General features: G+C 47.1%; 1 protein-coding gene across 2 annotated transcripts; it reads left to right on the top strand.

Moving 5' to 3' along the window:
* Positions 1-6,703: 6,703 nt before the first annotated feature.
* On the top strand, positions 6,704-13,193 carry LOC115082610 (oocyte zinc finger protein XlCOF6-like). Of its 2 annotated transcripts, none has more exons than XM_029586824.1 (2): positions 6,704-8,143; positions 10,665-13,193. In XM_029586824.1, exon 2 carries the CDS (start codon positions 10,714-10,716, stop codon positions 12,847-12,849), a length of 2,136 nt encoding a protein of 711 aa, XP_029442684.1. In that variant the 5' UTR covers positions 6,704-8,143; positions 10,665-10,713; the 3' UTR covers positions 12,850-13,193. The 2 variants fall into 2 exon arrangements, with proteins under 2 accessions (XP_029442684.1, XP_029442683.1); XM_029586823.1 differs by having other exon boundaries at positions 6,705-8,143; positions 10,661-13,193.
* Positions 13,194-13,990: the final 797 nt, after the last annotated feature.

Raw genomic sequence — 13,990 nt, forward strand, 5'->3', positions numbered from 1 at the left:
GCGTAGTAGATGGCGTATGGCTTCCTCTATGTCTTGTAGGGGCGAGACCCCAACAAGATTGTGTTCCGTTTTCAACTGTTGTACACAATTGAATAAGTATTGCGCCAAATAAAACTGATGATGACTAATACGTGCTCCCAACATTGCTCCCTGAAATGCTCGTTTGGCAAAGTCATCCAGGGTTCGAAGGTCTTTGGTCGGGGGAGTCGTAGAATGTAACTTTTGTTTTCTTGCCTTGGTCATTGCTGATTCTACTACTAATGATGCATGAGGCAATTGAGAAGTAGAATAATATTGCGATTTTTGCATTTTGTATTTTAAATCTATTTTCTTGGATACAGATGGTATTGTGAATGGAGTTTCCCATGATTTTTCTAATAAGGTATCCAAAACCGCATGAGAGGGTAAAGCAGTGGGTTCTGTTGGCACATCAAATATTTTCAATAGATCGAGAGTGTCTGCTCTCGGATCCGGTATCTTTTGGATTGGGATATTTAGAGACGTTCCCATTTTTTCCAAGAATTTGGGGTACGTTAAATCTTCTGGAGGAGAATAATGCTCCTGGGATGCTTCCTCTGGTTCTGAAGGATATCCTGTGGAAGACTCAGGCGATACATCTGTGTCTAAAGAAATTAAATTACTGTTAGACGCAGTTTGTGGATGTGGGGTACCATCCCGTGGTTTGGAGGTCTGAGGATGTGGTATCCGCAGTTTGTGACGGGGTGGTGATGGAGGAACCGTACCTTGGTGATATAAAGAATCATCTGGTTGACTACCATAGGTCACTGTATGGATAGGAGTGGATTGACTGTCGTCATGTATGGATGCTGGCATTTGATACGAGGATTGCATGGCTTCAAAAAATCCTGATAAGGCTAATGATAGCGTGTGGAAAGCATCCTTTGCTTGTCCAGTCATTTGAGGTTTTCCACTTATTGTAGAATTAGAAGTTGGAGTTCGTGTGTTGTCAGCATCTTTAGATAATTTCCTCTTTTTTATTGATGGTTCTTGTGAAGAATCTCGATGTGAATTCTGTGCTTGTGAAAGGTTAGATGATCTGTAGTGTGACGAACAGGAGAAAGAGGAACAAGATTGCAAGTCTGAATCTTCTGTAGTGCTCCATGGGGAATGGGATGGAGAGATTGCTTGTACCTTGTGTGTTGTTGAATGGTCATGTGGATTCTTGTGGCCTGAAGTCTTAGGCCGTTGTCCCTGGTTAGACCGTACCTGAGGCACTGTGCTTGCCGTTTTAGGTTTCCTTCCATGGTCTCTTGATGCAGTGGAATGCGTTTTTAGAGTCCCCCGTTGAGATTTTTTATATTTAGAGGGATTCTGTGGGGTCGCGCCGTTAGAAGCGCCGCGTTTCGACGTGGATGGTGAATCTGAGTCACGTGGTGCGCCGCGTCGTTGCGTCGGAGTTATGTGGGCCGTGCTGTGAATTGTATTTCCAGCGTGCCCTACGTCATTGAGGAGTGCGTCGTCCAGTACGGCGCCGGTTTGCGCCGTATCTCTCTGCCTCACAGCTGTTCGGATCGCGTCATCTGAGGGCTGTCTCGCATTTTTGGTGAGCGATTTATTCTTTGAGGGCGAGGGAGAACTTTTCCGTGAGGGTGGGCGATCTCTGTGCCTACGGTCCTCAGTTCGTTTAGGTTTAAAAATGCGACGGGTGACATGTTCTGAGGAACGTCCTCTCTGCGATTGAGGAGGAACAGTTCCCGGGCATGGGGAAGATTTTGTGTCAGACAATCTATTTGCTGACTCCCGGAGGTGGGTTAATACCCTTATCTTTTCAGCCCGCATCCTCTGAGCCCTCGGTGACATACGTCCACAGGCAGGGCAGTTATCAGCATCGTGATTTGGCCCCAAACAGCGATAACAGAGAGAGTGTGTATCCGTAATAGACATGACCATACCGCACTCACACGGTTTAAATCCCGATTGTCTCGGCGTTCGTTGTTTGTCAGACATTGTTTTATTTTATTTTATTTTGTTTTACTGAGGAGGATAGAAGCTCCGCGTGCGATCCTGCGCGCGGAAAAACAGACTGAGGAGAACTGTTAATCCGGCGCAGGAACCCACGCGCAGCCTCAGAGCAAAGCTCTGACATCGCTTAGGAAGCTCCGCCTCCCGGGCCTGACAGACAGTCCCATGACAGCAGGGCTAATTCAGCCTGCTATCGACGGGAAAGCTCCTCCATTGGCTGATGCTCCTCCTCCTCCTTCCTGCCCGCGCGGCTCCGGCAACATTTTTCTTCCGGGGCCGCGTGGGCAGGAAGGAGGAGAAGTTCCTGCATTGGCTGATGCTCCTCCTCCTCCTCCTTCCTGCCCGCGCGGCTCCGGCAACATTTTTCTTCCGGGGCCGCGCGGGCAGGAAGGAGGAGTAGCACCAGCATGTTTAGACGCGACTGTACCACGGCCCTGCGATCGTCTTGCTGTGTGTATCTGCCATTGGGATGACGTCCACCGGCGGCCATTGGCCGTCAGCGGCTCGGCGCCCCCTAATGCTCAGCGTCCTAGGCGATCGCCTAGTTCGCCTAGTGCTTCCGCCGGCCCTGGTCCCAGCTGATCCTGAATCCTGCAGCCTTGTGTGCAGCCTCAGCTCCTGCTGTCAGTGCTGGGCGGGGGAGGCAGAGGGCAGCAGTCAGAGGGGGCTCTCTCTCTCTCACATCCTCTCTTTTCCTTACCCTCTCCCTGATCCTTCCCAGTCTCCCTCCCTCCTGCGCCTCCTCACCCTGCTCTGTCCCCAGAATCCCTCCCTTTTACCTCCTTCCTTCTCCCACCTCTCCCCTCCTTCTTTCTTTTCCTGTTTCCCCTCCCCCTGCTCCCCAGTCTCTCTGAGAGGCTGCAGAGTTACCCATTTTGGATTTTATTAACGGAACTGGGCTTGGCTTTATTAATCAGCCAATTACAACAACCCACGCCCTAGGACTACATTTCCCACAATTCCCAGTCTCGACTTCCCCTTCCTCTTACTTGCGCTTCTTGCTTTGCTCTCGTCCTCTTCCTTCCTCCTCTACCTTCAGCCGTTAAGGGAGAAGCTGAGGATTGAGAAGGGGCAGGAGAATGGCTGCAGGGCTTTCTGCTCAGCAGGTAGGAGGGGGGCAGGGGATGCAGCCTGGGACTGTTCCCATCCCCCCACCCCAGGGACCGTGCAGGGAGGGAGCCAGGGCTGGAAATCCTGCTCTGGAGAAGGGGCAGGAGAATGGCTGCAGGGCTTTCTGCTCAGCAGGTAGGAGGGGGGCAGGGGATGCAGCCTGGGACTGATCCCATCCCCCACCCCAGGGACCGTGCAGGGAGGGAGCCGGGGCTGGAGATCCTGCTCTGGAGAAGGGGCAGGAGAATGGCTGCAGGGCTTTCTGCTCAGCAGGTAGGAGGGGGGCAGGGGATGCAGCCTGGGACTGATCCCACCCCCCACCCCAGGGACCGTGCAGGGAGGGAGCCGGGGCTGGAAATCCTGCTCTGGAGAAGGGGCAGGAGAATGGCTGCAGGGCTTTCTGCTCAGCAGGTAGGAGGGGGGCAGGGGATGCAGCCTGGGACTGATCCCATCCCCCACCCCAGGGACCGTGCAGGGAGGGAGCCGGGGCTGGAAATCCTGCTCTGGAGAAGGGGCAGGAGAATGGCTGCAGGGCTTTCTGCTCAGCAGGTAGGAGGGGGGCAGGGGATGCAGCCTGGGACTGTTCCCATCCCCCCACCCCAGGGACCGTGCAGGGAGGGAGCCAGGGCTGGAAATCCTGCTCTGGAGAAGGGGCAGGAGAATGGCTGCAGGGCTTTCTGCTCAGCAGGTAGGAGACGGGCAGGGGATGCAGCCTGGGACTGATCCCATCCCCCACCCCAGGGACCCTGCAGGGAGGGAGCCGGGGCTGGAAATCCTGCTCTGGAGAAGGGGCAGGAGAATGGCTGCAGGGCTTTCTGCTCAGCAGGTAGGAGGGGGGCAGGGGATGCAGCCTGGGACTGATCCCATCCCCCACCCCAGGGACCGGGCAGGGAGGGAGCCGGGGCTGGAAATCCTGCTCTGGAGAAGGGGCAGGAGAATGGCTGCAGGGCTTTCTGCTCAGCAGGTAGGAGGGGGGCAGGGGATGCAGCCTGGGACTGTTCCCATCCCCCCAGCCTCTCACTGAATCCATTCTTTGGGCTCCTTATTCTCTGCATCCGCTCAGGCTCTTCTTCATGCTTCTCCCCCTCATACAGCAGCAGCTCCTCCTGCTTAAGGACCCTCTCAGTTTCTCTCATGAAGTTACCCTTTAAGGGTTCTCTTTTATTGGCAGTGAGTTGGAGAAAATGGCATTTAGATCAGAGGAGTCCCAGGTCCCTCATTTGCCAGAGAATATCCAGCAGGCAGCGTGTCCCTTTGAGACAAGAGGCAATGCTAGAGACTACAGGTGTATTCTTCCTTATAGGGGATCGACTTTTCAGAGGTCTCGACCTTTTGGCCCAGAAAGCCTGGGAAGAATGCGGGCTCTGGGAACGGTGCATCTTGATCTTCACAGTGAAGATCTGCAGCCTCACCTGCTGGCGCAGCGATAGGCGGGCATCTATCTCACTTATTTCAGAGGTAGGTCCAGATCACGTCGGGCCATTAGGAAGTGATAAGAGAAGGCTATATGTTGGTCTTTCTTTGCTTTCCTCCAGATGCCTTTATGGTTTCTCCCTGCAACTCCCTACGGAAGAGAGTGATAGTGGAGACTAACTTAAGGAGGCTGCTGGGCTTGAAGGCTTTAATTCCTGTTCCCAAATTGCAAGAAAACATGGGCTGCTATTCCATTTATTTTGGGCGTACCCAGAAAGGAGGAATCCTTTCAGCCCAAAGGAGTCAGTCAACATTTGCGGGTGACTCATTTCTGTCTGGGAACTCTGAGCACAGTGTCACTGGCAGTGCAATTGGGGGAATTTTTGTGTCTCTAGACCTGCTGCAGGTATTTCTGCACATTCACAGGCAACATCAATGGTCCCTGCAGTTGCCGTTCTGGGACATCATGATCAGTGTCAGGCTTTGGGCTGCCCACAGCACCCAGGTTCTTTAAGGTCATGGTGGTAGCGGTTGATTCAGGCCAGAAGCATGGAAGAAAGTCACCTGGCTTCTTGCAAGTTAATCTCATTACTACAAGAAGGCTGGGTTGTAAACTTGGCTGAAAGCGGTTTACAGCCATCTCAGACATGGGAGTAGCCCGGTGTTTGTTTCGATATGAAGCAGGGCAGAGTGTCTCTGGCAGAGAGTCGTATTAGAAGTTGATTGCTCGATTTCAAACTCAGAAAAGGGCCTTTTGCCCAACAGTGTGCTTTTTTCTTCAGAAATTGGGTTTGATGGCAGCCACCTTCGAGGTTGTCCCCTGGGTGAGAGAGCACATGCAGCCTCTTCAAAGCACGTTGCTTTCTGGTGGAGTCTGCAGTCTCAGGACTGCATGGTGAAGCTTCGCTTGCCATTAGACGTGAGCGTCCAATAATGGTTGCAAGCGGATTATCTCAAGGAGGGATTTTACTGTGAAATGCCAGAAGGGTTAGTGCTTATGACAGATGCGAGCCTTCCCTGGAGCCTTCCCTGGAGCCTTCCCTGGAACACCAAGGATCATCAGTGGAGCATCAGTAGGTTGGAAGCACGAGCAGTTTGGCTGGCGGGCTTAAGGTCCGCTGAGCATTTACAGACTCGGATGGGCCGGATAATGTCGGACAATGTGGCAGCTGTGGATTTCATTCATCATCAGTCTGGAACCAAACCTAACAAGTGACAGAGAGATAGATGTTGCTCTGCCATAGAATGAGCACATCTTCTAGATATATTAGTCTGCCACATTACTGGAAAGGGCAATGTAAGGGCCGTCTTGCTCAGGGTTCTGAAGTTCCTCAGTCAAGGAAGGGATCCAAAAATTCTTGGATCGATGCTCTCATCCAGGCATGGCCGCGGGACAGTTTTCACATCATGGACACTAATGGGCATTTATTGTTTGAAAGATTACAATAGAAACCCTGCTTCTGGTGGCAACGGATTGGGCCCCGATGGCTGGGGTGTGCTGATCTGCAGTGGCTGCTGGTGGGCAGGCTTCTTAGGCTACCACCCAGGAAGGATGTATGGCTGTAGGGATCCATTTTACATAACAATGCAGGTCAATTTTCTCTTACAGTTTGGCCCTTGAGAGGACTCAAGTTATTGAAGCTTGGTTATTCTGCTGCAGTGCTTACACTTTGCATCAGGCTAAAATAAAAAAAATATGAATATTTCTATATCTCGGGCTTATGTGAGAGTTGGGTGAGTTTTTGAGGCCTTGTGTGAGGAGCGAGGTTCTCAGCCTCTCAAAGTGGAAATTTGATTCATTTTGGAATTTTTCAGGACAGATTGCTTAAAGGCTTGGCCCTTAACTCCTTAAAGGTTCAACTGGCAGCACTCACCTGTTATAGGAACAGAGTTCTTGGTGGGTTTTTGTCTCCCCGTCCAGATGTGTCTCGGTTCGTGAAGGAAGTTAAGCATCTTCATCCTCCCTTGTGCCTCCCAGTGTCCTTATGGTAACTTAATCTGATTGTGGATTCCTTTCGAGTCCTACCTTTTCAACTGCAATATAGTTTCTTCTTGAAGGTACTTACTTTGAACACTGTTTTGTTCTAGGGGTAATCTGCTCAGCAAGTCGACTTTACGAGCTTTTTCTTGCCATGAGCTGTTCCTGCCTGAGACTCTGGGGGCAGTACAAAGTGGTTTCGGAATTTCATTTGACTCTGTTTATTTCCCTGGCCACACTGGAGAGGAATACAGAGGAGGGTGAATATCGTCTCTTGCGTGCTCTGGCTGTCAAGTGGCATCTGATGCAGTACTTGGAGGTTATTAATCCTCTCAGTCAGTCTGGTCAACTGTTCTCCATGGCGGAAGTATACAGGGTGAGCCAGCGGCGCGGGCAACTATTGTCCATTATTGGATTATGGAAGTCATCAGCAGTTGTCCTTACGCACCCTTCCAGGCAATTCGCTTGCTCGTTTGGGCACAGGAGGAAGCCTGCCTTAGCATGTGCAATGTTACTGGGTCCATTGGCAGCTTTGGTACATCCCACTGGTGTGGATTGGCCTGCCTGAGTGAACAGGATGGAGAATTTCCTACTTACCTGATGACATTTTTTATTTAATTTTAATTTTCTTTCCTCTGAGGAAGGCAGGCTGATCCACAGTCCATCCTCAGCTGCCATCTTGCTTTCATTTTGTCCTTTAGGTATGAACGATTCAGAGTATTACATCTGTTACTCGTTTGAGGATTGGTAAGTGTCATGACCAGCTCCTTACTTTAGTAAAATATTAGCTCTTTTGACTGAGCTCTGTGCTCTCACTTGGTTGGAAGCATAAATAGTTCAAGTATAATCAGTTTGTCCACAGTTTGGCTTTTCCAGAGAATACTTGCGGGCTGATGTCGGGACAGGGCTATATGTCCGTGCCATCAGCTTTTACTCTGTCTCCACCTGCTGGTAGAGGTGCATAACCCATTTCTGTGGATTGACCTGCCTGAATGCAAAAGAAAGGAAATTATCAGGTAAGTATTAATTTCTCCTTTCCTTTTCCCTGCAGAGAAGGAAACCAAACAGCTGTTTCAGATTTGGGGCACGATCCCTGTGTGCCCATGGTTTCAACACCCTGAATACAGAATTAGTACATCACAGTGGGAGATATGTCACTGCCCAGGACACCAAACTCTTCCTGCCCTGTTAGGATTTAGCACAGCGAGTCCTCCTGATGGAATAGAACCAGATGTTCCTGATGTTCTGGATAATGCTCTTATAGCTTCCTTTTTATTATAATGTGATTTATCCACGCAATGACATTTCATATTCTCTGTCTCTGGTATTAGAGAATGTTTTCCAGTTTGATTTGAAAACCTTGGGGGTCTATGGAGGGCAACACAGAGGGAACAAATCTGGCATTTCCTGGGGAAGAGGGGTCCTGGTGCCCTCTTTTCCATGATAAAACGTTAGGATAATAAATCCAGCTGAGATCTAATGCATCCTGAGCCCCTCCACGTGTCACTGAGTGTTTCTGGTTTGTGTTTCAGGTGCGGGTGACGTTTGAGGACATCGCTGTCTATTTCTCCCAGGAGGAGTGGGGGTATTTAGATGAAGGGCAGAAGGAGCTTTACAGGGAGGTGATGAAGGAGAATTATGAGACCCTCATCTCCCTAGGTAAAAATTGCATTATCTGCATGTTTAGCGGACTCGAGGGCTGATTTACTGAAGGTCGTTTGTGACTTTTCTCCTGTCTCCAGCTCCAGCATTGCTCTGGATCTGAGCTGGCACCTGAGATTGGTTGTTTGTCTCTTTTCACGTGAGACCGGCCCCTGCGAGGCAGTCTAGGAATTTATCTCAGATGTCTTACATGAGGCACCTGCTGGGGAGCATCCACAAAGTTTCACAAGGGACTTGACTGAGCCCTCAGCAGCAGGACCAGGATACAGAACTGAATGGGCCAAATTTTAAAAACGTTACTCGCACTAAAAGATGAATACGTGGCCGCACGTGAGCGACATGAATTTCAAAAGCTGCTAATTACTTGCTCGTGCTAAAAAAGGGGCGGGGCCAGCAGTTAAGTGTGTAAATCCAGCGGCCACTGCTCATGGCGCACTGTTAGCTGCGTATATTTCCTGCTGCTCCTGGTGAGGTGTAAGTCTGCAGAAATCACTTTTTAGGACTAACACGATAGGGTGAGGGGTCTTGCTCAATTGGGGGGAGTGCAGGATGAAGAACTGGAAGGGTCTGGATGACCCTGAGATAGACTGGGCATACTGGTGGGCTAATGGGTAAAACTGGGAACGGCTTTAACCTGAGCAGGGTTTAAAATCCTCTTCCCTGTACGCATTAAAGCCGACAAGTTCTTAAGGCAGAAATGTTCTTTACATCTGCTCGAGTACACATGCTGGACGAATTTTTCATCATACACACGTACTTGTGCACGTGATTTAAAACTCCAGCGTATCTTTGCTCACTCGCCCCCAGGTGCACGTACGGTCGCGTGCAGTCTTGTTTTACAATTAGCTGAATATGAACAGCAGGATACAAGAGGTCTGAGCTTGCTTCATGACTGTCATTACCCCGCGACTTCCTGCACTGATATAAGAGGGAGGTTTCAGCTTGTCTGCACACTTCTAGCTGTCTCATGGCCATTTTTCCCTTCTTCCCTACCTACGGATCCATTCTCCTTCCTCTTCCTGACGCTGACCCTACCCAATCTCATTCCCCACTTCTGTCCATTGGGAACATCAGGTGCCTGTCAGCCTCCCATATTCTCCACCTCCTCGGCCATTCTGTCTTCTGTCTTGTCCATTGCTTTACAAAGTTTTCTTCCTCTCATTAAGCCATCACCTCTCACTCTAAGAGAATCTCACTGTCTTTCCTGTCATCTGATGAAATGCTGACCTTGGACTTGTGAATATGCTGATGCCAGAACCAGTCTGGGCCAGGCACCTGGATCTGAACCCAGTGGGCAACGTGTACAAGTTGCACAAAAAAGATCTTACAGTTTCAGCAATTCAAAGTCTAAATTGAGAAAGTGAATAAACAGGAAAATGAGGCTATGTTTTTTGAGTACGAAAATAAATCTGTGAAGCCAAGGACGTGCGTGCTAGGAGCTGATAAGGGGAAGAGAAACTAGGCCACAGTGACAGTTGGCATGATAAGGAAAAATGTGACCCTGAGTGTAGGTATGGAGCAATCATGAGCTGATTTAGAGCAATACACTTTCTAGCTTGCAGTGCATATTATGAAACCTATAAAAATTGATGGAAAAGAGAAGTAACCAAGCAAAGCTGTTTCTTTCACTGACCTGTGTACTTGATGTGAGTATAGAAAGTATATTAATTTGTAGCTTGATTCTTTGCTTCCTGTATAGGCCACTTGTTGCCTATCCAGTTTTATAACAAGATATTAATATAGCATGTAATAGATTTCAATTAATAAATTTTTTATTTCCATTAAGAAGCTTTTGTAAATTGCAGTTTGTTCAGTGTCATTTTCTCTCACAATACAACGGTTAAAGTAGGCTTAAAAAACACATCACACCTGCCCTTCTCTGGATATCAATCTCAGTCCTGTCCCTCCGTGGTAACTCTCATCCTTCCCCTCCCAGCTTATCCTACCCTCCACTCTCCTCCCTGTTTTCTCTTCTCAGGTTTTATCTATGGAGTATCTGCTCTTTTTCCAGCAAGCTCGCCTACGTTACTGACCTCTTATCTCTCATTCTCTCCATCTTCTCTCACTTCTGTGTTTATCCTGCTATTATTTTTTATATTCTGTTACAGTTTTCATCTCCAACACTTCCGTGAGGTAATTCCAGGCATCCACCACACTTTCTTTTAAACAAAAAATATCTCTTGATATTATTCCTAATCTCCCTTCTTGGAACCTTTGCTCTACAAATTATTTTCCATTCAAAAGAAGTTTACTTCTTGAGCATTATTACCTTTCAGGTATGTAAGTGTCTCTATCATATCTCCTCTCCTCTAGGTTATACATATTTAGGAGCTCATCTCATAAGGATTTTGGTACAAACCCCATTGTTAGATGTTTTTCATGGTTACCAGTGGTTGGTAAGAAATGTGCAGCTTTATCACTGTGTGCTCTGCCAGAGCAGTGATTATAGGATCAGAAACCCAGATCCATTTGCATGGTCACTAATGCATGATTAATGTCTTCTTCTATCACCAGCAAGTGATGAGGTCATACAGCATATAAAGGAGGAGAATCGAGAAGAACATTATATGGAAGAAGGACTGATCCCAAGAGAATCAGGAAATGTCTTTGAGAATGTTTCACAGGGGACTGAGAAGAGCAACACAAGGAATAGTCAGCAGGAGTTGGAGAAGAAGCAGAGAGACCCTGCAGGCGACTCATGGGATGGAGTCACTGCATGTGAGATGGAGGTCAAAGTCATCCCTGAGCCCCAGAGATCCGTGAGCACAGAGAGCCCCTCCCAGAGTAATAACAGTGATCAAAAGACTTCTGACCTTCACCAGGGGGAGGGGAAAGGGAAGAAATCCTCTCTGTGTGACTCCTGTGGTAAAAGCTTTGGTAAGGAATCGCATTTAATATTGCACCAGAAATCCTACCCACCCCAAACACTATTTTTATGCAGTACATGTGGGAAAATCTACAGTCAGAAGAAAAATCTAAAAGTGCAACTAAACATACATAAACCAGAGCAACTCTTCCCCTACAGTAATTGGAGGAAAAGTTTAATTAGTAAGTATAAGCTAAAATTACATCACAAAATCCACACTGGAGAGAGACCATTTATAGATAGTAAACATGGGAAAAGCTTCAAGAGCCAGAATATACTTATCTCAGACCAAAAACTCCACACTAGAGAGAGACCATTCTCATGCAGTAAAGGTGGAAAATGTTTTGTTAGGTACAAAAACCTCACCCAACACCAGCAAATCCACACTGGAAACAAACCATTTAACTGCAGTGAGTGCGGGAAAAATTTCACTCGTAAGAATACGCTAATGTTGCACCACCGCATCCACACAGGTGAAAGACCATTCTCATGTAGTGAATGTAATAAAAGATTCACTGCGAAGGGTGCCCTCACAATACACATGAGAATCCACACAGCACATCAACTGTTCTCATGTACTGAATGTAAAAAAAGCTTCACACAGAAGAGAGACCTCACAAATCACGTAAGAATCCACACAGGGGAGCGACCATTCTCATGTACTGAATGTAATAAAAGATTCATTGAGAAGGGTACCCTCACAATACACATGAGAGTCCACACAGGGGAGAGACCATTCTCATGTAGTGAATGTAATAAAAGATTCACTAAGAAGGGTGCCCTCACAATACACATGAGAGTCCACACAGGGGAGCGACCATTCTCATGTAGTGAATGTAATAAAAGATTCACTGAGAAGTATGTCCTTACACGACACATGAGAATCCACACAGGGAAGCAACCATTCGTATGTAGAGAATGTAATAAAAGTTTCACTGTGAAGAGTACCCTCACACGTCACATGAGAATCCACACAGGGGAACGACCATTCTCATGTAGTGAATGTAATAAAAGATTCACTGACCAAAGTGCCCTCACAAAACACATGAGAATCCACACAGGGGAGCGACCATTCTCATGTAGTGAATGTAATAAAAGCTTCCCTGTGAAGGGTGCCCTCACAACTCACATGAGAATCCACACAGGTGAGGGACTATTCTCATGTAGTGAATGTAATAAAAGATTCATTAAGAAGGGTGCCCTCACAAGTCACATGAGAATCCACACAGGGGAGCGACCATTCTCATGTAGTGAATGTAATAAAAGCTTCACTGAGAAGGGTGCCCTCACAACTCACATGAGAATCCACACAGGTGAGGGACTATTCTCATGTAGTGAATGTAATAAAAGATTCCCTGTGAAGTGTGCCCTCACAAGTCACATGAGAATCCACACAGGGGAGCGACCATTCTCATGTAGTGAATGTAATAAAAGATTCACTGAGAAGGGTGCCCTCACAACTCACATGAGAATCCACACAGGTGAGGGACTATTCTCATGTAGTGAATGTAATAAAAGATTCCCTGTGAAGGGTGCCCTCACAAGTCACATGAGAATCCACACAGGGGAGCGACCATTCTCATGTAGTGAATGTAATAAAAGCTTCTCTGTGAAGGGTGCCCTCACAAGTCACATGAGAATCCACACAGGGGAGCGACCATTCTCATGTAGTGAATGTAATAAAAGCTTCCCTGTGAAGGGTGCCCTCACAAGTCACATGAGAATCCACACAGGTGAGCGACCATTCTTATGTAGTGAATGTAATAAAAGCTTCCCTGTGAAGGATGCCCTCACAAGTCACATGAGAATTCACACAGGGGAGCAACTATTCTCATAGAAAAGATAGAAAAATAGAAATGATGGCAGAAAAAGACCAAATAGCCCATCCAATCTGCCCAGCAAGCTCCCCCACTTATTTTCCCATACTTATGTTTCACCGACTGCCAAGTTCAGGGCCCTTGTTGGTAACTGCTTGATTCCAATTTCCTGCCACCCCCTGCCATTGATGCAGAGAGAAATGTTGGAGTTGCATCAGCACCTTTCATGCAGAGAGAATTGGAGTTGCATCAGTACCATTTTGATGCAGAGAGTAATGTTGGGTTGCATCAGTACTGGGAGGAGGAATAGCCTAGTGGTTAGAGCAGTGGACTACAAACCAGGAGACCTTGTGACCTTGGGCAAGTCACTTTACCCTACATTGCCGCAGGTACAAAACTTAGATTGTAAGCCCTCTAGGGATAGAGAAATACCTACAGTACCTGAATGTAAACCAGTGTGATATCTCAATTGAGATGAATGTCGGTATACATAAATAAAAAATAATGTCGAGACTGCATTATATTCCTGGAAGAAAAGTTAAAGAGAGAGTATTTCAAGAAGAGGCGATGGATAAAGATAATTTAACAGATTTCTTAGAGAAATCACTCAAAGCAAGGATTGAAGAGAGGGCAACGGTTTTTGTGATTTTTCTTCAAATGTCTGATAGAGATGAAGTCTTAAGAGATCCTTTAAAAAGCAGTCTGAGTTATTTTATGGTTTTCAAACTAGAGTTTTTCCGGACATTACCAAAAGAACTCAAGAGAAAAGAAAAGCCTTTCTGGCTACAAGAAATGAGATTGTGACAAGAGGAGCTAAGTTCTATTTGCGATATCCATGTCGTTGTATTTTGATTTATCAGAATAATAAGTATATATTTACAGAAATAAAACAACTACGTTCATACCTAGACTCTCACTCCAGTTAGAATCCAGAAGAGAAGGCTTAACTAGAAGTAATCTGCAAATAACTTTGTGCCTGTAAGTTTGCATGTTGAATGTTTTCCTATTAACCGCTTTGTTCTATTTCTTAGGGTCTCCCCATTTGCTTATAATATGGAAGATATTCTTTATATTGCTTAACGCTTTTGAATCACAATGAAAATTGTGTTCTTTCATTTTTTCTTCCCTTTTTCCTTATTAATATAGTTTCGATTGTAATTG

This window comes from Rhinatrema bivittatum, unplaced genomic scaffold, assembly GCF_901001135.1.
Source record: "Rhinatrema bivittatum unplaced genomic scaffold, aRhiBiv1.1, whole genome shotgun sequence".
NCBI lineage: Eukaryota > Metazoa > Chordata > Amphibia > Gymnophiona > Rhinatrematidae > Rhinatrema > Rhinatrema bivittatum.

Bases quoted from the DNA above. Each gene is read 5' to 3' on its own strand.
- LOC115082610 (XM_029586823.1), top strand. From the start codon at position 8,110: ATGAAGGAGAATTATGAGACCCTCATCTCCCTAG. The intron at 8,144-10,660 runs GTAAAAATTGCA...TTCTATCACCAG, and splicing joins TGAGACCCTCATCTCCCTAG to CAAGTGATGAGGTCATACAG.